Source organism: Chiloscyllium plagiosum, chromosome 5 (assembly GCF_004010195.1).
Source record: "Chiloscyllium plagiosum isolate BGI_BamShark_2017 chromosome 5, ASM401019v2, whole genome shotgun sequence".
NCBI lineage: Eukaryota > Metazoa > Chordata > Chondrichthyes > Orectolobiformes > Hemiscylliidae > Chiloscyllium > Chiloscyllium plagiosum.
Window position 1 is genome coordinate 109,777,867 of NC_057714.1, and position 24,437 is coordinate 109,802,303.

General features: G+C 40.5%; 1 protein-coding gene across 1 annotated transcript in view; it reads left to right on the plus strand.

The window, feature by feature from the left end:
* LOC122550328 (obscurin-like) overlaps nt 1–24,437 on the plus strand; it is a 784,231-nt gene that overhangs the window by 756,874 nt on the left and 2,920 nt on the right. Inside the window, exons 110-116 of the mRNA XM_043691054.1 lie at nt 513–635; nt 3,198–3,359; nt 8,774–8,852; nt 10,577–10,816; nt 16,340–16,563; nt 23,314–23,389; nt 23,975–24,124. Coding sequence (XP_043546989.1) covers nt 513–635; nt 3,198–3,359; nt 8,774–8,852; nt 10,577–10,816; nt 16,340–16,563; nt 23,314–23,389; nt 23,975–24,124 — 1,054 coding nt within the window. The remainder of the gene's footprint in view (nt 1–512; nt 636–3,197; nt 3,360–8,773; nt 8,853–10,576; nt 10,817–16,339; nt 16,564–23,313; nt 23,390–23,974; nt 24,125–24,437) is intronic.

Sequence of the window (24,437 nt, forward strand, 5' to 3'; positions counted from 1 at the left end):
GGACAAGCATATGGACGTACATGGAATAGTGTAGGTTAGATGGGCTTCAGATTGGTATGACAGGTTGGTGCAATATCGAGGGCCGGAGGGCCTGTACTGCGCTGTTGTGTTCTATGTTCACCTGATGCAGGAGCAGTGCTCAGAAAGCTTGTGATTTCAAATAAACCCGTTGGACTATACCCTGATGTCATGTGACCTCTGACTTTGTCTACCCCAGTCCAACACTGGGGCACTTCCACATCATGGCTACTTGGAAAAACTATCTTACATTTGAATAGCCAGGTGCATGTAAAATGATCACTTGGGTGAGATACTGAAGGGAAATCAAGTGTGGAAATCAGTCATGCGAGAGAGAATAAAATTGGAGAAAAGGACAAGAAAGTGGTAAATGCTTAAAGACAGTGGCTAGAATGTGCCCACATATTTGATGTAAAAAACAGTAAAAGGGGTGAACAGTCAGGCAACTTTCTTTCTCTCGGTAAATTGACTCCACTTTTTTTTTCCATTTACAGTTGTGCCTTGTTGCCCTGATTCCCCTGAAGTAGCACAGGTCTATGAAGATGGAGTTTTAGTGATATGGAAGCCCCTTGTTGCCAACACTCCAATAATGTATATTATTGAGTGTAAAAGAAAGGGTAAGTAGCTTGACACAGAGTTACATAGGTTGGCAACTACATAATTGGTAAAATATGATATTCACTTATAATTGACACTGTTTCCTATTAGTTTAAACTACTTGATGTGAATAAATTACAATTTTGAATAATCATTTGATAGTACAGAAATTGAGTATTGCTGTAAAAGACTCAATTTGTCATAGCTTCTCATCTCGCATTCATAGAATCATATAGTACAGAAGAGGCGTTTTGGCCCATCATGTTTGTATAACCAAAAATGCTCCACTGCCTACGCTAGTCCCACTTTCCCACACTAGGCCCATAACCTTAAATGTCACAACATTTCAATTGCTCATTCACATACTATTTTTACATTAAAGATTGTGAGGTTCCCCATTCTCAAGTACCCTCCCAGTGTTTGCCAGATGCCCACTGCCTCTGAGTAAAAAATCTTTTCCTGAAATCCCCTCTAAACCTCTTCACATCAATTGAAAATTATGTCACCTTGTTACTGACCCTTCAACTAAGGGGAACCGCTGCTTTCTATTCACCCTGTCATGCCCCTCATAATCTTACACACCTCTACCAGGGCTCCCCTCGGCCTTCTCTGCTCCAAAGAAAATAAGGCGAGCTTATCCAGCCTCCCTTCATTGCTGAAATGCTCCATCCCAGATACATCCTGGTGAACTTCCTTTGCATCCCCTCCAGTACAATAAAATTCTTTATATAGTGCACTGACCAGAACTGCACACAGCACTCCAGCTGTAGCCTACTAAAATTCTGTCCAGTTGCAAAATGACCTCCCTGCTGTTTTATAAATTCTCAAGGATCGGGTTCGCAGGAGAGTAGTCTGACACAGACCAGGAGAAAAGAACTAAGAGACGAGTTTGCTAGAATATGAGTATTTTATTCCCCGCAGCGTCGCCTCAACCAGGTCTCGTACTTACAACGGGTCTGGTTTATACTCACTCTACGTGTTACCGGAACTGGGAGCCGTCAGTTCTCGTAGAGCGGTTGCCAACAACCCACGCTCGGCGGTTAAACGTAACCCGGAGCAGACTCTACCGAACTGGGGACTTTCCCAGCTTATATACTCTTTCGAGATCTAAACATTCATGCGAACAACAGGGCAAGACTCTTTACGAGTTTCAGCTGGAACCAATTAAGCTTGCAACATCCTGTTTGACAGTGTCTGTTCCTTATCAAGGCTGGTAGCATAAACACCATAAGCAACACATTCCATTCCGGCAACATATTCATGCGAACAACAGGGCAAGACTAAGCAACACATTCCATTCCGGTTACATACAGATAATAAGATCCACACATGTATTGGGACATAATTTTAACCCTTTCACCACACCTGCTCTGATAATCAATGCCATGACTGATAGAGGTTAGCGTCCTGTATGCTTTCTCAATTGCCCTATTACTGTGTCCTTCCATCTTTAGAGATCTGTTGACAAGCACCCCAAAATCCTGTTTTTCCTTTGAGCTTCCTTGTGTCCTGCCATTCATTGAGTACTCCCTCACCTTATTCCTTCTTGCAAAATGTATCACCTCACATCTATCAGAGTTAAATTCCATCTGGCACTGATCTACCCATCCGACTCACCCATCTATATTTTCCTGTAACCTAACATTTTCCTCCTCACTGTCAACCACCCTGCCAATCTTTGTATCACCTGTAAACTTAATTATCATCACCACCCCCGCCCAAACATTCTCATCTACATAATTTACAAATACCACAAACAGTAAGAAACCCAGCACTGGTCCCTGTTGTGTGCCATTGCACACCAGGCTCCAGTCACAGAAACAGCCTTCTACCACCATCCTTTGCCTCCTACTACTAAGCCAATGTTGGATCCAACGTACCAAACTAACCTGGATCCCATGTGCTTTTCTTTCAGTCTCCCATGTCAGACCTTGGCAAAGGCTTGCCAAAATCTATATAAAATACTTCAACTGCCTTACTCTTACATACACTTGGTCACCATCTTGCAAACTTGCACCAGATTTGTTGGGTATAACCTGCCAACAAATATAACAAAAAGCCATACTGCCTATCGCTGATCAAACCTTGTCTAATCAGCATGAAAATCTTCAATTACACTTTCCTTCCTGTCCCAATACTCTTTGATTTCCATGTCAGTCAAGAATCTATCTACATCTGCCTTCAAAATATTTAATGACCCTGCCTCCACCAATCTCAGCAGAGAATTCCATTGACTCATGACCCTTAGAGAAAAGATTGTACAGTCTATCTCAAATGGAAGACATCTTATTTTTAAATAATGTCCCTAGTTCCAGACATGAAATTACAGTGGATAATATTTTTTCTACCATGTGATATGATCTCTTTTGTGCTATAACTCTTTCTGGGGTCTCTAACCTGAAAACATCATCAGGCATAACAATCTGTCCATTTTTGTTCGATCAGTCCCATTTAGTCTAATCCTTTTTGTATATTCCTCAATCGCATCATTCTAGTAACATCCCTGCTTTTCTCTTGAGCTGCATTAAGGCACCTTAGCATCTTGTAATGTTTCTTGGTCTAATTAATGCATTCTTTTTTAGGTGAAGACTGGACAAATGTTGCATCCAACCTTTCTGAATCCTGCTTTTATGCCAGTGATCTGTGTAAAGGAGAAACATATTCATATAGAATAGCATATGTCAATAAAGCTGGTAAAGGACAATTTAGTCAACCATCTTCTGAAGTTATCATTGGGAAGACAGGTAAGCTTATGACATTGCTGATCTGTAAGAACCCATTATAAAGCATATCACTATTTGACTTTACCTAAAAGATAACCCAATGTCATAGAATTATGTAGAATTTGTAGCTGGTATTTGCATTCCATATGTGCCTCTAAGTGTCAGGTGTAGCTTAGTAGAGAGCATTTTTGCTCCTGTGTCAGAGCTCTCTTATTTTCAGTTCTACTTTAAAACGTGACTCCAAAGAATTGAGGCTGACATTGCAATGTACTACTCCACTATTTGGGGTGCCACTTTGCGGATGAGTTGTTTGCATCAGTGTTTGTGGGTGAATATAAAATATCTCAGGGTGCTATTTCAAAGCTGACCAGGGAAGTTATCCCTCATATGCTGACCAATATTAATCCTTCAAACAATTTGTCATTGTGGGAGCCAATGCACAATTTGACACCTGGGTATTTCCTATATTGCAGTAGTGACTGTGCAACATGATTTTAAAATAATTTGAAATATTAATAGCTTGGACTTAAATGTAGGGCTATGATGAGAAAGTTTATGGATGACACAAAAGTTAGTAGGGTGATAAATAGAAAGGAGAATAGCCATAAATAGCAGGGGGGGACCCAGGGAGATATTGAGCAATGCAATCATGTGAGACTTCTACGATTGGGAAAAGGAGCAAGTCAAACAAACAGGTGGAGCTGAAAATGTGTTGCTGGAAAAGCACAGCAGGTCAGGCAGCATCCAAGGAGCAGGAGAATCGACGTTTCAGCCATAAGCTCTTCTTCAGGAATCTGAAGAAGGGCTCTTCAGGAATCTTCAGGCAGAGAATAAGGTAGGACTGATAAATTCAGCTACATTTATTTCAATGCAAGACATCTAACAGGTAAGGCAGATGAACTCAGAGTATGGTTGGAAACATTGGACTGGTATATCACAGCAATTAAAGAGACATGGCTCAGGGAGTGACAGAACTGGCAGCTTAATGTTCCAGAGTATGGATGCTTAAGAAGGATAGAAAGGGGGCCAAGAGAGGAGAGAGAGTGGCGTTTTTGATTAGGGGTAACATTACAGCTGTACTTGCAAATAGGGTTAAGGAGAATCCAAAGAGATTCTGCAAATACATTAAGGACAGACGGGTAAGTATGGAGAAAATAGGGCCCCTTAAAGATCAGCAAGAGAACCTGTGTGTGTGGAACTGCAGGAGATGAGGGAGATCCTAAATGAATATTTTTGCATCAGTGTTTACTGTGGATAAGTATATGGAAGATGGAGAACACGGTGAAATAAATAGTTGCATCTTGAAAAATGTCTATATGCTAGAGGAGGAGGTACTGAATGTCTTAAAACGCACAAAGGTGGATAAATCCCAGGACCTGATCAGGTGTATCCTCGAATTCTGTCTGAAGCTAGAGAAGTGATTGCTGAGTTCCTTGCTGAGATATTTGACTCATCGATAGTCATTGGTGAGGTGCCAGAAGACTCGAGGTTGGCTAAAACTATTTAAGAAAGGTAGTAAGGACAAGCCAGGGAACTATAGGTCGGTGAGCCTGATATCAGTTGTGGGCAAGTTGTTGGAGGGTATCCTGAGGGACAGGATGTACATGTATTTGAAACAGCAAGAACTGATTAGGGATAGTCAGCATGGCTTTGTGTGTGGGAAATTGTATCTCACTAACTTGATTGAGTTTTTTGAAGAATAAGAAAGAGGATTGATGAGGCCAGAGTGGTGGACGTGATCTATATGGATTTCAGTAAGGCATTTGACAAGGTTCCTCATAAGGTTAGGTCACATGGAGTGCAGGAAGACCTAGCCATTTGAATACAGAGGTGGCTCGACAGTAGAAGACCGAGGATAGTGTTGTGGGTTGTTTTCCAGACTGGAGGTCTGTGATCAGCGGTGTGCCACTGTTTTGATCATGTACTTAAATGATTTGGATGTGAACATAAGAGGCATGGTTGGTAAGTTTGCAGATGATCAAAATTGGAGGTGTAATGGACAGCGAAGAGGGTTACCTCAGATTACAACAGTATCTTGATCAGATGGACCAATGGGCCGTGGAGTTTAATTTAGATAAATCTGAAGTGCTGCATTTTGGAAAGGCAAATCAGGGCAGGACTTATACACTTAATGGTAAGGTCTTGGGGAGTGTTGCTGAACAAAGAGATCTTGGAGTGCAGATTCATAGTTCCTGAAAGTAGAGTTGCAGGAAGATAGAATCGTGAAGAAGGCTTGCCTTGATTGGTCAGTGCATTGAGTATAGGTATTGCGAAGTCATTTTGTGACCGTATGAAGCTACATTTGGAATATGCATGCAATTCTGGTCTCTCTGTTATAGGAAGGATGTTGTGAAACTTGAAAGGGGTCAGAAAAGATTTACAAGTATGTTGCCAGGTTGGAGGGTTTGAGCTATAGGGAGAGGCTGAATAGGGTGGGGCTGTTTTTCCTGGAGTGTCGGAGGTTGAGGGGTGACCTTATAAAGGTTTATAAAATCATGAGAGGCATAGATAGGGTGAATAGCCAAGGTTTTTTTCCCTAGGGTGGGTGAGTCCAATACTAGAGGGCATAGATTTAGGGTGAGAGGTCAAAGAGTTAAGAGAGGCAACATTTTCATAGAGAGGATTATGCATGTCTGTGCTGAGCTGCAAAAGACATTATGGAGGCTGGTACAATTACAACATTTAAAAGGCATCTGGATGGATATTTGAATAGGAAGGGTTTCGAAGGTATGGACCAAATGCTGGCAAATGGCGCTACATTAACTTTGGATATCTGGTCAGCATGGATGAGTTGGACCAAAGGTCTCTTTCCATGCTGTACATCTCTATGACTCTATGACTGGTCAGCCTAACAGAGCAGTGGCAAATGGGGTAGAACCTGGAGAAATGTGAGGTAAGGCTCTTGAGGAGGGTTCACAAGGCACAGAATTATATTCTGGATGCCAGAAAATCAGAGTTGATAAAGCGTGGAGCTGGAAAAAAAGCAGGTCAAGCTGCGTCAGAGGAGCAGGAGAGTTGACCTTTCAGATCAGGACCATTCATCATGGCAGCACCTTCTGAGTGGTACCACCCTGGAAAGTACTAAAGATCGGCAGGACCTTGGTCTGAATATCCATAGATCCCTGAAGGTAGGAGGGCAGTTAGGTAAAATGGTTAAGAAGACATGTGGGAGTCTTGCCTTTTGTAACCAAGGCACAGAATTCAAGGGCAAGGAGGTTATGCTGGAACTGTATAAAATGCTGATTAGGCTACAGTTTAAGTACTGTGTATTGTTTTGGTTACCACATTATACGAAGGATGTGATGCACTGGAAAGACTGCAGAGGAGATTTACCAGGATGTTGCTGGGCTGGAGGGTCTGATCCATGAGGAATGATTGGATAGGCTGGGGTTGTTTTCTGTGGAGCGGCAAAGGTTGCAAACAGATATGGTAGCATTGTAATCTCAAGTCCACATACCGGTTCATGACAACCTTTCTCCCTTTTGCTTAACAAGACGTAAAAATGTTCAAGGGGAAGGCTTTCATCACCTTTCCAAAGACTCAGAGCCCTCACAGAAAATCATTTGCCTTACCACCCTTTTAAATGAGCATCCATTTCTAAACAGGGACCATTGATCTTGATTCTGTCAAAAGAAAGAATATCTCATCCACAACCAATCTGTCAAGCTGCCTTAAGATCATTTATGTTTCAATCAAGTCACATGTTGCTCCTCTAAACTCCTCCAAAGAAAACCGGCCCATTATAGTTTTTAATCTCGTAAATCTTCTCTAAACTGCTTCCAGTCCCTAAATTGGAAGTAATATTATTTTAATATTAATATTGCCAAAGTGGAAAACTTCACACATTCCCACATTGTATTCCATTTGCCAGAATTTTACCTATTCACGTAAGCTATCTATATCTTTTTGTACCCTTCTTATGTCCTCATCATGATTGGCTTTCATGCCTATCTTTGTGTCATCAGCAAATTTACCAACCACATCTTCCAGCCAAAGTCCCAGCACTAATCACCACTCATTACATCTTGCCAACCTGAAAAAGGACATGTATGCCTTCTCTCTGCTTACTGTCAGCTGGCCGATCTTCTGTTCGTACCAACATGGTATTCCTACAACATGAGCTTTTATTCTCTGTAATATTTGATGAAGCACCTTATCAAATGTTTTCTGGAAATCTTAAGTACAATACTTCCACTGGTCATTCTTAATCCATGACACATGTTACTACCTCAATGAACTCCAGTGGATTGGTCAAACATGATTTCCTTTTTACAAAATCGTTTTGACTTTGCTGATTGCCTTAAACTTATTTAAATGCTCTGTTATAACTTCTTTAAAACATTTTCCCTATGACAGAGTAAGCTAATTGCTTTGTAGTTTTCTGTCGATTAGGACTTGGGTCATCACAGCTTCAAAAGGTTACTCAATGTACATTTTCTAAAGATTGTAATTTTCCTGAATTCCTCCCTCCCTTTTCCTGATTTATGGCTGCTTATGGAATATTACTTGTATAGATCAGTGAAGACTGATCTGAAATACCTGTTCACTTCATCTGCCATCTTCTTATTTTCCAGGCTCACTTTCTATAGGACTATACTTTGTTAACTGTTTTTTAAATGTTTCTACAGACTACTTTCTTTAGTTCAACAGATTCAGTAAGTGATGCATTTCCTCACTCCCTAAGAGTAAAGCCACCATGATCCTAGCATACCATTAGAAAAATGGCTGGTGGTGAGTTTAACCTTACCTCAGCCAAAGGGTAAGGACTTTTATGGTGACCTCAAAATGGTGCAAGAATTGACCCATGCTGTCAGCATCATTCTGCATCACAAACCAATTATTCGGTTAATTGAGGTTACTAACTCCCTACCCCCATCTGAAATTTCTGCTATCCTATCTCTACCACTAGCTTGGATTCAAACCAGGGAAGGACAAATTTAGGATTGACATCAGGAAGTTGTTCTTTAGAGAAAGGGTAGAATAAATTTCTGAGTAGTGTAACTGATGTAAAATGCAGAAATGGAGGAAGTTTCCTCTGGATGGCTAACTGAGGTTTATCCAAAGAATCTTCCTTTTACATTTATAACTTATGATTGTTCCTTAGTGCAAGATTAAAATAATGTAGGCAAGGTAGGAAGAATCATAACTTGGCACTTATATCTACTGAATAGCTACTGACACCAGCAGAAGCTGAAGGCACCTTGTTGGTTCGCGTCGGCTACAGTTGATCATGTAAACTGCAGTGATTAAAAGACTAAATACAGTGCACTCAAGGATTGCAAATAAAGAAACAAATTAAAAATAGATTTTCTGAAAGGCGGCTGTTGGACAGGTTCAAGTTTTTTGTTTATGTTCCCAATCAAAAACATGACTTTCGTTTACTTATTTTCTGAAATATAGTTTTATTAATTTCCTTGCCTTTTCTTTCTTTTTAGAAGTACAGTCACATAGTGTACATGGAGAAAAGCCAGCACCAGTACATGAGACATACACATTTTTCACAGAGATAAACAGGTACAAGAGCTATCCTTAATATACTGTGAGGTTAACATCAACAAATTTGTTTGTACTGTTTACAGGATAATTCATATACGCAGAGTTTGTTTTATGTTTATCCTTTTGCGAGATGTTGAAATGGCTGATTAGGTCAGCATTTGTTGTTCATTCCTAATTGCCCTTGAACTGAGTGGATTGCTCAGCAATTTCAAAGGGGTGTTAACACTCAATAACAATGTTGTGGGTCTGGAACCACATATATAAATCAAACTGAATAGAGATAACTAATTTCCTTCCCTAAAAGACATCAGTGAACAAAGCGAATTTTTACAACAGTAGTGTAATGGCACTTTTACTGAGGCTAGCTTTCAATTCAGATCTTTTATACATTTAGATTCAAACTACACCAAGGCAGAGCATTTGACCCCAGAACATTGTCTTGGATCTCTGAATCACAATTCCAATGACAATACCATTCAGACACTATCTCCCCTTAGTCCAGAGCATGATACATAGGCCAGAATGAATTACGTAAAAGATTACACATCTGAAATATGCGTAAAGAGGATCAAACATGAACTGGTGTATGTTGTATGCTGGAGTATACAGCCAAAGAAGATGAGTTGTATTTTGGATAGCACACTAAAGCCAGGAATGTGATCTAAGATATACAACAAGTTAACAGAAGTAAGCCCCTCAAGGCTTCTCTGTCATTCAATCAAGAATGATTGGTCAACTACCCGAACATCACTTGCCAAACATCAAGTTCCCAAACTTCTATTGATTCAAACTTTAATTATGATCTGTAATGGTTCAAAGTAATGTGTCCCTGGCTGAAATTTAAACCCACCCCTGAGGCAGGGATGTAGTTGGTGAAGATATTTAATCAATCGGAGGATGGCAGTATATGTGGATGATCTTCCCACTTTGATGTAAATTGAGGCCCTCAAACAATGAATGTCCAGTTAAGGGCCTCTGCATGCCTCCATTGCAGGCATCTGAGGTTGTATGGAAGCAAGAGGGCCTTCCTGTTACAAAGATACTCTGCCTGATTGAAGGACGCTGATATTGGGAAGGCAGGAAGTTATTGAGACCCACTCCCCTACTTAATTCCAAAAGCCACCACCACCACCACTGTTTCCGCTCCTTCCCCCCGCCAACCCGATCTCTTCCTCGTCACCAAACCCTCCCTCTGTAATCCAAATTCTGCTTTCACAACCCTCTGGCCTGGGCCCTGCTGCCTCTGGGCCTCTGACAGGTGCACTGCCAGTGATTGTTACTGCTATCTAATCTGGCAGCCCCTCATAGGGGTGAGTGAGGTGTCCACCTTCTGGGGTCCTTGATCCAAGGGAAGGGCTGCTTAATATAGTGTGCCTTCTCTAAAGGCAGTTCTTTCACTGGCACCTGCTGGGAGATGAGATCCCATTGCCTGCAATAAATTACCCCATACATTCTTTAGTAATTACTTAATAAAAGGACCAGCTATACAGTTAAACTAAAAATAGAGATTGGGGAGACATTCTCTTTAAAAACAAAATGACCCAGCAAGATAATTTTCTGGCTAAACACTTGTCTTTTGAACAGTTGACAGTTAGAAAGGTGGTGGTGTTAGGATAGACTAGGAGCATGGTGATGATCTCACTGATGAGTATTTTGGCTATTGCTAGATTTAGTTTATTTTAGATAAATTGTTTGCAATAGATTATTGTATATTTTAATTTGATGCACTTTTTTTTAATAAGAGGACGCTTCAGCATCATAAAGAAATGTACAGAGAACTCCTCAGGAAAATCGTTTGCAGCTAAAATTACTCCTTACAAGAAGCAGAACAAGCCCTTTGTCCTGAAGGAGTATGAAACCCTAAAGAAGCTCCATCACAACAACATTGTTCAGCTTCATGGTGCCTACATCACACCTAAATACTTAGTTTTGATCCAAGAACTCTGTGAAGGAAAAGAGCTATATCACCATTTGGCTGAAAGGTAAAGATGGGACAGTTCTGTTTCCCCCTGTCAAAGTATAAACAATTTTATTCTGCTCCTGACTATGCTGGCCTGAACTGCTTCTGTTTTTATGCTGTGAAAATGCTGTTATCTGGATTTTATTCATCCTTCAAAGCAAAACTGACTATGTTCATTATTTGAGGCATATAGGAGGATTGTAGATTCTTGCTAAGGATGTGTGTGCCCGGAAGGTTCTGCAACAAACTGGAAAGAATTCTACAATTGATTGAGTTTTGGCTAAATTGCAGGATTTGCTCTCGTTCCATTTTCTCCCCTGTTCTGACATGCTTTGGCTTTTGAATGAGACAGACTATACCATGTTTGATTTGGGTATGCCAGGTGCAGCATTCCGAGTGAGCTTCTCCAAACATTCAAAGTTGATATCAAAACTCTTAATTGAGTCATTCAAAGTGATCTTGTGGTGTTCCCTTTGACCATGTGAGTGCACCCCAGATTCAAGTGCTTCATAGAAGATTGACACTAATCACTTTGTCAAAGACATTGGTCAACAAACATGACATTCAGGTCCCCATTCAGTTCTTGACATTTCTGGACGAGGCATTGACTTTCACCTCTGTAGATCTCAGTTAAGGTTTGCATAAACTCCTGGGGCTCTGCCATTAGATAGTTTAGGGACAGAACTAAACAGAAGTAGCTGATTCAGCCCATTGAGCCCGCTCTGCCAATTAGTTAGGCTATGGCTGATCTTCTACTTCAAATACATTTTCCTTCACCATCCCCGTATCACTTGATTTTTTTTAATCTACTGATACTCAACAATTGAGCCTCCATTGTCCATTTTGGTAGAGAATTCCAAACATTCACCACTTTCTAAATGAAGAAGTTGCTGCTTATCTCGGTCCTAGTTGATTTATTCTTTATTGTAACATTGTGTCTCCTAGTTTTATATCCGCCACATTACTCACCATTTAGTATAATCAAAGAGCTAAAAAGGCTGCTCTAAACATTGTCCTCTCACCTTCCTGGCCAGCAAGGATCTTATCAATGAGGTTGTAATTTAACCTCAAAAACAAAACTTAAGTGACACCATTCAACATTGATGCATGAAACATGTACATTCCCTTGAACAATGTGACTACTGACAGAACTGAACAAAGAACTGCATTAGTTGGTAGAGAGGTGGCTTGGCACTACGGCCAGATCACCATCAGAGATGTCAACCTGTCTGAGGAGGGTCAGCTGAAAAAGTCTATGCAAGTTCTTTTTGAGGGCCCGCAGACAAGAGAAATGCTGCAATGCCAGTGTAGACTTTGCTGTCATAAATCAATAAATTGACTTGACTTCTTTCCCAAGATGACAGCTGTCTGATGGTATTAAAATTCCCCTACATGGCCACAAGCAAGCAACTTCCACCAAGCTGTATTTCCTACGTCAACTAACCCTGATGAAATCAGTAAAATCAATGATGAGCTCCACTCCTTGATTACTAGGATTGTGTCAAAGTAGGTCAAGTTAATTGTTGATTAGACACCACCAATGGGTGAATATGTCATGCTACTGAGCAAATGGGGAAACTGTCATGCGACATATTTCTACCAGTTTGTGCCCTGGCAAAGCTAGTGCAGGTATATGTTCTAAAACTGTTATTGTGAGAATTTAAAATTTAAACAGGAGCTTGCCAATCCTGCAGCAATCACAGAGGCATCTTACTTCTTTCCATCATTGGCAAAACCTTCAAGCATTATTACAGATCACCAACTGTGGAAGGGCTCATCAGGCAAAAAGCAGGGTTCCGATAGGAAGTAGTAATAGCAATAATCTGCTGTAGCTGAAGATGTGTACTAAGTAATATGCTTAATGATTCCCCAGTTTTCTGCATCCCTAATTATAACAAGGCATCTTGGGTAAACCTGCATTCTATGTTATTGGCATTTAACCAACTATGTAATCACTAGGGAAAGGGACATGTGCATGTAACAAAAGCTGAGTGTGGCACTGACTGCTGGAGTGACTACTATCTTATTTCAAAGCCAGTCCCCTACATGTCCTCTTGATGTGAAATTCCAGAAGAAACATGCCAATGTCTCAAAACTCAAAAAGGGGGTCATAATGGGATCTCTCTCAGACAAACTTTAGAGTCACCTTCGCATAGCAATAAAGAACAATTGCTGAATTTATGACATGATGTGGAGGTGCCGGTGTTGGCCTGGGGTGGAAAATGTTTGAAATCACACACCAGCAGGCTATAGTCCAACAGGTATTTGGAAGAACTGCTTTCAGAGCACTGCTCCTTCGTCAGATAGCTAGTGGGGCAGGATCATAGGACATAGATTTTATAGAAAAAGTGACATATAACTGATGCAAAGTATTGAACAAACCTAGATTGCTATTAAGTCTTTAATCACTTAGAATAGGATTGTAGGTTTCGATTCATTAATCTGTAAATCCCATGTGTAAGTCAAAATCCCAAAATAAATTAAGATTTTATATAAAAAAGGTGACATATCAGCTCAGACAATGCATTAAAGGTGTGAGGTTAGAGTCTGTCTGTATTCCAACCTTGACTCAGACCATTTCTATTTCCAAAGTAAGGATTTATAAAATGTCGTATGGACTGACTGCCTACAGATTGTGTGCTTTTTGAAAACAATAGAATGTATCTGCAAATGCAAATTCATCCCATCGACTTACGTGTGTGTGTGCTCCAACCTTGACTCAGACCATTTCTATTTCCAAAGTAAGGATTTATAAAATGTCGTATGGACTGACTGCCTACAGATTTTTGAAAACAATAGAATGTATCTGCAAATGCAAATTCACCCCATCGACTTACGTGTGTGTGTGCACGAGTGTGACCAAGTAAATACCTGTGAGAGTGTGGGGGGGGGATTGTGTGGCTGAGAGAGAGGGTGTGTGCATGAAGGAGGGTCTGCGTGAGTGTGTATGTGTAAGAGTATGTGTGTATGTGTATTTGTAGTGTAGTGGGGTCGCCTGTAGTGTAACATGAACCCAAGATCCTGGCTGAGTCCATCATTATGGGTACTGAACTTTAATGCAGTCTATGAGCTGAGATGTTACCTTTTTTTTAAATAAAACCTTAAGTTATCAAGGGAATTTGACTTGAAATTTACATGTAATCTGGGATTTACATATTAGTGAATTGAAACCTGCAACCCCATTCTAAGTCATTAAAGACTTAAAGACTTAATCTAGGTTTGTTCAACACATCAAATCAGTCATATGATACTTCGATCATTTACTATAAATTGTGTGTCCTATGATCCTGCCCCACTAGCTACCTGATAAAGGAGTAGCACTCCAAAAGCTTGTACTTCCAAATAAACCTGTTGGACTATAACCTGGTGTTGTGTGACTTTTAACTGAATTTATGACAACTACACAACCATCAAGAGTATTGTGCTCTCCACAGCTCTAGAGAAATTTGGCACTGCCTCTTGTAAACATCAACACTGGTTTTATGGAAACAATGAACTGATCCAGAAACTACTTGAGGGTTTATTTCAATGGCAAGTCAATACTATCCAAGCATTAAACCTACCCAGACATCCACAGAACTACAGTACATGGTGGCTTAGTGGTTAGTTTTGCTGCCTTACAATGTTAGGGACCTGGGTCTGATTCCAGCTTTGGATGATTGTCTGTGACTGCGTAGGTTTGTGGTGGGTACTCCAGTTTTCTTCCACTGTCCAAAGAAGTACAGGTTCGATGGATTAACCATGCAAGTTTGCGGGGACAGGGTAAGGGCTGGGCTTAGATGGAATGCTAGTCAGAGGATTGGTGAAGATTTAATGAGCCAAGTGGCCTCTTTTCTGCACTATAGGGATTCTGTGATTCCAAAAGCAAGTTACCAGACACTCACTGTTCTGAAAAAGGGTCTTTGGGCACGACATGTTAACTTTGTTTTCTGTCCACAGATCTGCCAAACCTGCTGAGATTCTCCAGCAATTTCTATTTACGTATTCAGATCTCCAGCACCTGCAATTTATTTTATTATTTGCTGATTTTTTTCCCATCACCGAATCTCCCATGGTAATTTTTTTACCTATTTACCATCACCAGTATTCTCCAATTGATAAATTTATATCCAAAGTCCATTAAAAGCAATGTAGACCATCACAAGTGAGGGAGAGGGGACTAAATCAAAATAGTGTTAGAAAGAGAAGTTCTTTGTTTTATTGTATTCATTGTAAGTGCTGTATAAACAGCTTTTTATTCAAGTAGTGGAGGAGGTTACGACAGACAAGCTGGAGTCAGAGGAATGGGTGGTATATGAAGGGAGATTCGGCTAGCAACAAATAGCTGATTGACAACCAATCACCATCCCCATAGACCAAAACAAAAACCTTCTACCAGCCAATAACGATATGAATCAAAAACAGAAACTACTGGAGAAATTCAGAACTAAGAAGGGTCACTGGACTTGAAATATTTACTAAGCTTTTTCTCTGCAGATGCTGCCAGACCTACTGAGTTTCTCCAGCAATTTCTGCTTTTGTTTCAGATTTCCAGAATCTGAAGATCTTTGTTTTATTTTTGTGGATATGAATGTTTGGTCAGAAGCCATTGGACCTTCAGAAAAACAAGGAGCTGCCTTTTGTCTGCAGTTTTAAAAAAAAACAAGCCTGAAGAAAGCTAGTTTATTTTCCTCATCAATTACTGTAGCTCTGAACCATTAAGAGGCTTCATGTGTAAATCAGTCATTCTGTGTCTCAATAAAGTAAATGAAACATCTTGGAAAAGGAACATCAAGGAGCAGACCTGATAGGCTGAATGGCCACAAGTCCTGACAAAGCAAAAGACAATAAGACGAAGCAGAAGTAGGCCATTCAGTCCATCAGGTTTGCTCCTATTCAGTGAAATCATGGCTGACCTAGTCATCCTCAATGCTATCTTTTTCCCATAACCATTGATTCCCATACTGACTAAAATATCACATCATACTTAATATGGTGAAGATTTCCAGATTCACCCTCAGAGAAGAAATTCTGCCTCATCTCTGTCTTAAATATGCCACCGTTGAACTGTCCTCCTAGTCGTTTCCTTTGCCCCAGCACCCTTTTTTTGTGACTGTCTAGTGTTTAGTTTGGGGTGGCAGGAAGTGGGTATAAAGGGATTAGAACTTTAATTAGTAGAGTTATATGCTGATGCTTTATAATTATTTATTTTTAATTAGAATCTATTTATTTGTGATAAATAGTAATTCTTGTTAAGTACAAATACCAGACATGTTTTATGTCAACCTGGGTCTACCTGACCGGTAAATTGAGGAACTATGTGTACCTTTTAAAAAATCTTTAAATTTTGTGACTACAGAAATGGCGAGGCTTGATTTCCAGTGTGCTACCCCAGTGAGGTATAATATTAGTCCTATACTTACTCTATATCCCTGCAATTATTTTCTTTCAAGTAGTTATGAAACCAGAAGAACTTCATCCATTTTTAGTTTGAAAGGTATGACTGAAGAAAATTAGTTACATAATCGAAGGTGAATATTACGATATTTTTTTCATTCTATTGTAGGACCTCTTACACTGAACACCATGTCGTGGAGTTGCTCACACAGATACTCAGTGCTGTTGAATATCTCCACCTCAATCATACTGTTCACCTTGATCTAAAATCAGAGAACTTGATCATTGTGCAGCACAATGTATTGAAGCTGCTGGATTTCAGCAGTGCTGAGATACTGCTACCAGGCCATCCTGTGTTGGTAGAAAAGTGCAGAGACTTCATGGAGAATATGGGTGAGGCTTACTTTTATTTTATTTGTCAATTAAAAAGAAATGCTTGCATTCGTATTGCATCTCATTCATCCATGACAGCCTGTAAATTGTTGTCAATAATTGAAAAGCAGAATACTGCCAATGCTGGAAAACAAAAGAAAAACAAAAAAAAACCTGGAAACACCCAATGAGTCAGGCAGCATGCAGATGGAAAGAAATAGAGCTCATGTTTCATGTTAGTGACTCCTCACAATGAAATGTGGCAATGTAGGCAATGTAATAGCTAATATGAGAACAGTAACATTCCATGAACACAAACAAATTAGCCGAACATCTATTCTTGGAAAAGGATTAGAATTAATTTTTACGCAAGTTATAGAACATTTGCAAAATCAGAATCAAATCAAGTAGAGTCAGCATGGTTTTGTGAAAGGGAAATCATGTCCAACAATTTATTAGAGTTTTTCAAAGAAGTCTCAACCAGAGTGGATAGTGGCGAACCAGCAGATGGAAACCAGTATTTGGAAATCCAAAGGATGTTCGGCAATGTACCTCATAAAAGGTTAAGTCATAAGAGTAAAACAATTAAGATAAGAGTCCACCTTGTTGGAGGCAGTATGTTGGCATGGATAGAGAATTTGCTATGGGCAGCAAATTACAAGTGGAAAAAGGGGTTCTTTTTCAGGTTAATGACCTATGACCAGTGGGGTTCCACAGGGATCAATACTGGGAGCACAACTATTATATATTTATGAATGACTTGAAGGGAGGAAGTGAATGTATTGTAGCCAGATTTGCACATGACACAAAAATAGGTGGAAAGGCAGGTTGCGAGACGAATATAATTTACAGAGAGATAATGAGAAGTTAAATAAGTGGGCAAAAAGTTTGCAAATAAAGTAAAGAATGTAGAACATTACAGCGCTGTACAAGCTCTTTTGCCCTCAATGTTTCACTGACCTGTGGAACCAATCTGAAATCTATCTATCCTACACTATTCCATTTTCATCCATATGTTTATCCAATGACCATTTAAATGCCCTTAAAGTTGGCTAGTCTACAACTGTTGCAGGCAGTGCATTCCACTCCCCTACTATTCTCTTGAGTAAAGAAACTACCTCTGACATCTATCCTATTTCTATCACTCCTTAATTTAAAGCTATGTCCCCTTGTGCTAGCCATCATCATCTGAGGAAAAAGGCTCTCACTTGTCCACCCTATCTAACCCTCTGATTATCTTATATGTCTCAATTAAGGCACTTCTCAACCTTCTTCTCTCTAACGGAAACAGCCTCAAGTCCCTCAGTCTTTCCTCATAAGACCTTCCCTCCATAGCAACATCCTAATAAATATCCTCTGCATCCCTTCCAATGCTTCCATACCCTTCCTATAATGCAGTGACCAGAACTGTATGCAATACTCCAACTGCGGCCGCACCAGAGTTTTGTACAGCTACAGCATGACGTTGTGGCTCTGAAACTCAATCCCTCTACCAATAAAAGCTAACACATCGTATGCCTATCAACCTGGGTGGCAATTTTCAGAGATCTATGTACATGGGCATCAAGATCTCTCTGCTCATCTACACTACCAAGAATCTTATCATTAACCCAGTACTCTTTATTCCTGTTGCTCCTTCCAAAGTGAATCACCTCACACTTTTCCACATTAAACTCCATTTGCCACCTCTCAGCCCAGCTCTGCAGCTTATCTATGTCCCTCTGTAACCTGCAACCTGCAACATCCTTCAGCACTATCCACAACTCCACCGACCTTAGTGTCATCCGCGAATTTACTAACCCATCCTTCTACGCCCTCATCCAGATCATTCATAAAAATGACAAACAGCAGTGGCACCAAAACAGATCCTTGCGGTACTGTTGTAGTAACTGAACTCCAGGATGAACATTTCCCACCAACCATCCTCTGTCTTCTTTCAGATAGCCAATTTCTGATCCAAACCGCTAAATCACCCTCAATCCCATGCCTCCATATTTTGTGCAATAGCCTACCTTGGGGAATCTTATCAAAAGCCTTACTGAAATCCATATACACCACATCAGCCACTTTACCCTCATCCACCTGTTTGGTCACCATCTCAAAGATCTCAATAAGGTTTGTGAGGCACAATCTACCCTTCACAAAACCGTGTTGACTATCCCTAAACAACTTATTCCTCCCTAGATGATTATAAACCCTCTGTCTTATAACCTTTTCCAACACTATACCCACAACCGAAGTAAGGCTCACTTGTCTTTAGTTACCAGGGTTGTCTCTACTCCACTTCTTGAACAAGGGGACATTTTCTATCCTCCAGTCTTCTGGCAGTATTCCTGTTAATAATGACGATATAAAGATCAAAACCAAAGGCTCTGCAATCTCCTCCCTGGCTTCCCAGAGAATCCTAAGATAAATTCCATCCAGCCCAGGGGACTTATCTATTTTCACACTTTCCAGAATTGCCAACACCTCCTCCTTGTGAACCTCAATCCTAGTAGCCTGTATCTCAGTATTCTCCTCAACAACATTGTCTTTTTCCATTGTGAATATTGATGATAAATATTCATTTAGCACTTCCCCATCTCCTCGGACTCCACTCACAACTTCCCACTGCTATCCTTAATTGGCGTAATCCTTTTCTAGTCATTATCTTATTCCTAATATACCTTTAGAAAGCTTTAACATTTTCCTTGATCCTATCTGCCGACGACTTTTCATGTCCCTTCCTGGCTCTTCTTAGCTCTCTTTTTAGGTCTTTCATGGCTAACTTATAACTCTCAAGTACCCTAACTGAGCTTTCACATCTCATCCTAACATAAGCCTTCTGCTTCCTCTTGACAAGATATTCAACTTCTTTAGTAAATCACAGCTCCCTCGCTCGAGCACTTCCTCCCTGCTTGACAGGTACATACTTGTCAAGGACATGCAGTAGCTGTTCCTTAAATAAGCTCCACATTTTAATTGTGCCCATTCCCTGCAGTTTCCTTCCCATTCCATGCATCCTAACTATTGCCTAATCGCCTCATAATTGCCTTTCCCCCAGCGATAACTCTATCCCTTTCCATCACTAAAGTAAACAATTGAATTATGGTCACTATCACCAAAGTATTCACCGACCTCTAAATCTAACACCTGGCCGGGTTCATTACCCAGTACCAAATCCAATGTGGCCTTGCCCCTTGTTGGCATGTTATCATACTGTGTCAGAAAACCATCCAGCACACGTTGGACAAAAACTTACCCATCTAAAGTACTCGAACTATAGTATTTCCAGTTAATATTTGGAAAGTGAAAGTCCCTCATAAAAACTACCCTGTTGCTCTCGCTCCTATCTAGAATTATTTTTGCTATCCTTTCCTCTATATCTCTGGAACTATTTGGAGCCCGATAGAAAACTCCCAACAGGGTCACTTCTCCTTTCCTGTTTCTAACCTCAACCCATACTACCTCAGTAGATGAGTCCTCAAACATCCTTTCTGCCATCGTAATACTGTCCTTGACTAACAATGCCACATCTCCCCCTTTTTTACCATCTGTTCTTGCTGAAATATCTAAATCCTGGAACCTGAACAACCATTCCTGTACTCTGTTCTATCCATGTCTCTGAAATGGCCACAACATCAATGTCCCAGGTACCAACTCATGCTGTAAGTTCACACACCTTATTCCAGATGCTTCTGGGTTGAACTAGACACACTTCAAACCACCTTCCTGCTTGCCAGTAAACTCTTGCAACCTTGAAACCTCATTTCTGACTTCAATGCTCTCCGCCTCCTGGACACTGGAACTACAATTTAGGTTCCCATTCCCCTGCTGAATTAGTTTAAACCCTCCCAAAGAGCATTAGCAAATTCCTCCCCCCCCCCCAAAAAGAATATTGGCACCCCTCTGGTTCAGGTGCAGACTGTCCTGTTTGTAGAGGTCCCACCTACTCCAGAATGAGCTCCAATTATCCAGGAATCCAAAACCGTCCATCCTGCACCATCCCTATAGCCATGTGTTCAACTCCTCTCTCTCCCTATTCCTCACCTCGCTAGCACGTGGCACAGGCCACAAACTAGAGATAACAACTGTTTGTTCAAGCACTAAGCTTCCACCCTAGCTCCCAGAATTTCTGCCTTAAATCCCCATCCCTTTTCCTACCTATGTTGTTGGTGACTATGGGGACCACAACTAGGGGCTGCTACCCCTCCCCCTCAAGGATCCCAAAAACACAGTCTGAGACATCACAAACCCTGGTACCTGGGAGGCAACACACCAACCATGAGTCTGTCTCGTTTCCACAGAACCTCCTATCTCTCCCCCCTAATATGGAGTCCCCAATGAGTAATGCTCATCTCCCCCCTTCCCTTCTGAGCAACAGGAACCAACTCTGCCAGACACTTGTACACCATGGCTTACCCCTGATAAGTTGGTCCCCCCAATAGTAGGAGAAAGTGGGGACTGCAGATGCTGGAGATCAGAGCTAAAAAATGTGTTGCTGGAAAAGCGAAGCAGGTCAGGCAGCATCAAAGGAGCAGGAGAATCGACGTTTCGGGCATAAGCCCTTCTTCAGGAAGAAGGGCCCCCCAATAGTATCCAAACGATATACTTGTTACTGAGGGAGATGGCCACAGGGGTTCCCTACACTACCTGCCGGTTCCCTTTCCGTCCCCTGATTGTAACCCACCTGCCTTTTTCTTGCACCTGATGTGTGACTATCTCCCTGTAACTCCTCTCAATAACCCCCTCCACCTCTGAATGATCCGAAGTTCATCCAGCTCCAGTACCCTAAGGCATGTTTGAGGAGTTGAAGTTGGGTGCACTTCCTGCAAAGGAAGTCAGCAGGGACACTAAGTGGTGACCCATACCTCCCACATTCTGCAAGAGGAACATTCAACTGCCTTAACCACCATTCCCACTATTCTAAATTCCCAAAGAGACTACTGAAAAATAAGGTGGGAAATGCAAAGTTGCCCATTTTGGAAGGGAAAACAAAGAATTGTATTTAAACCCAGAAATCCGCAACACAAAGGAATTTGAGGGTAACTGCACAAAACACAAAGCTGTTATACAAGTAGAGCAGGTAATCAGGAAGGCTAATGGAATGTTGGCCCTTATCTCAAAGGGGTTGGAATATAAGAATAGAGAATTCTAACTGCAGGTGTACAAGGTGCTGGTGAGACCACATTTGGAGTACTGTTAGGAGTTTTGGTCCCTTTATTAAGGAGGTATAATTTCATCAGAGGCAGTCCATGGAAGGTTCACGAGGATGATTCTCAGTATGGAGGGATTGTCTTACGAGCAAAGGTTGTTCACCAGAGTTTAGAAGAACGAGAAATGGTCTCATTGAAACACTGAAACAATTGTTCAGGAGCTTGACAGGCTAAATGCTGAGAGGATGTTTCCCCTCATGGGAGAGTCTAGGACCAGAGGATGTGGTGTCAATAATTTGATGCCATTTTAGAGAGTGAGATAAGGAAGAATTTCTTCCCTCAGAGAGTCGAGTCTTTGGAATTCCTTGCCATGGAGAGCTGCAGGACCAGAGTTGTACACATTTAAGGTTAAGGTAGATTCTTCATTAGTTGGGGAATCAAAGGGTTATGGAGAAAGTGCAGGAAAGTGGACGTGAGGAATGTTGGATCAGTCATGATCCTATTGAATGATGGACCAGCTTAAGGGGCCGAACAGCCTATTCCTGTCTCTATGTCCTATGATTTTATGAATAGAAAAAAGATCAGTAATTTTTATTAATATTGATATTATTTAAAAATAGGTGTTGGCCAGCACACAAGGTAGAACTGACTTCTTTGAAATAGCGTTTACATCTACCCCAGATCTTTTGCCTGAAAAAATAATATTTGCTAATGTCTATCAGTATTCCATTGGAGTGTCATTCTAGATTTTATATAGAGGTCTCCAAAGGGAAAATTGAACTTTTGGTTCAGAGATATAACTACTGCCCAGAAATTCACAGCTAACACCTGTTGAGTTCCAAAACTACCCAGCAGAACTGAAAGGATTTAATTTCCAGCTATTCATAGCAACAACCTGCTTAGTCATAAAAAGTGTTCAGTTTCCATAAAGTACTGGTCATATATGGATGTTGAATCTACTGTTGTTACAATGATGTATCAGTGTATTTGTAGTTCAGTTTCAGTGCACATTTAGTCCAAACTCTTTCATTTGCTTTCCTGAGCAATGATCAATAGGTTTCATCATCACATTTTCTTAATTTACAATCATAAGAAATAGAAGCAGGAGTAAGCAATTTGGCCCAACAAATCTGCTCCTATATTTAATTAGGTGATGTCTAATTCAGTCTGGAACATAATAAAGTATACTTGCAAGACCATAAGACATTATTAGGAGTAGCCAGAACAGCTCATTTCTGGAGCAATGGCCATATGCGACGAAAGAACAAATCAACAGCCTGTTTTGACAGGCAAAAAGGACATAGATTTTAAAGGTAGAAAAATAGGTCTAAGTTGCACCTTCTTGCACTCCTGTGCATTTTCTTCCTGTCAAGAGCACATGGTATTTGGAAAAGACATTCTCAAATGGAATTTAGAGTTCTGACATCCTTAAGTTTTTCCTATAATACTGGATTCAAAACTGGAAATGATATCTTTATGACACAGATCTAATTTTGTCACTTTTTTAATCAAGTGGGGAATGAATGACAATTCCAATTTGGATAGCTATAAGATTGATTGATTATTAAATGCATTTTTCACATATACATATCTTATGTAATATTACAGTTTACAAGTTAAAGTTTTCCTTTTTCAGCTCCAGAAATTCTGGAAGGGAAGGCAGTTGTTCCAGAGACAGATATCTGGGCAGTCGGTGTACTAACCTTTACAATGTGAGTTGTTTGGCTCAATATCTCTGACTTAACTAAATCCTGTACAATTAGTAATTTACATATTCTGCACAACCCCACACCCATCCATCCTCTCACCTTACACCCATCATTTACAAAAGAAAAATTATATGAAATAAAAATTGTTTTCCTCTTGATAAAAGAATTTACTAGAAAATGATAATATAGTGATCATCGGTACTACATTAGAGAACAATTGGTACTGATTCCATGTTGTGCAGTTAAATGAATAAATCTGATAAAATCGGTCGCACGTTCAGATTATGTAAAGCAGCATAATCCTTTATGTTCCCCTATGTCACACGATCCTAACCGCAAGGAGCAACGCAAAGTCACAATCCAGGAGTGTTTTCCAGTAAGGAACAGAAGATGAAGTGGCAACATACCTGGGAAAGCTTTCACCCACTTACTAACAGCTGTTGACTGAGCTGCACCTTGAACAAGGCATATTAAAATCTTTTAAAGTAATGCATGGAGAGGGAGGAGAGAGACAATGAAAGAAATAAGAAATACAAATGGAATGTATGCAAAGATTGCCAAACAGATCTTATTTCCATTCTCTTGTAGGTTAAGTGCGGATTGTCCTTTTAGATCTGATAAAGATTGTGATAAAGAAAAGAATATAAGGAAAGGGAAAGTCAAGCTCGGGAGATGTTATGCTGGCCTTTCACAAGGAGCAGTTTTGTTTCTGAAGAATACATTGTGTGTTAACCCAGGGTGAGAATTCATTTTTCTTGCTTTTCTTAAGCACATCTGTCATTCAGTGCAGTTGGGGTTCCACCAGGGCCATTCACCAACTGACCTCATCACAGCCTAGCAAAACTGGAGTCAATAGGAATCTGGGGAACACGCTCCAGTGTTTGGGTCATAGCTGGCACATAGAAAGCTGGTTGTGTATGTTGGAGGTCAGTCATCTCAGGATAATCTCTGGAGGGGGTTCCTCAGAGCAGATTTTTAAAAAGTTAACCTATTCAGATATGTCATGAGAAACCTTTGAAGTAGGTGCTTCATGAAGCCAGGCCTTTGTGGC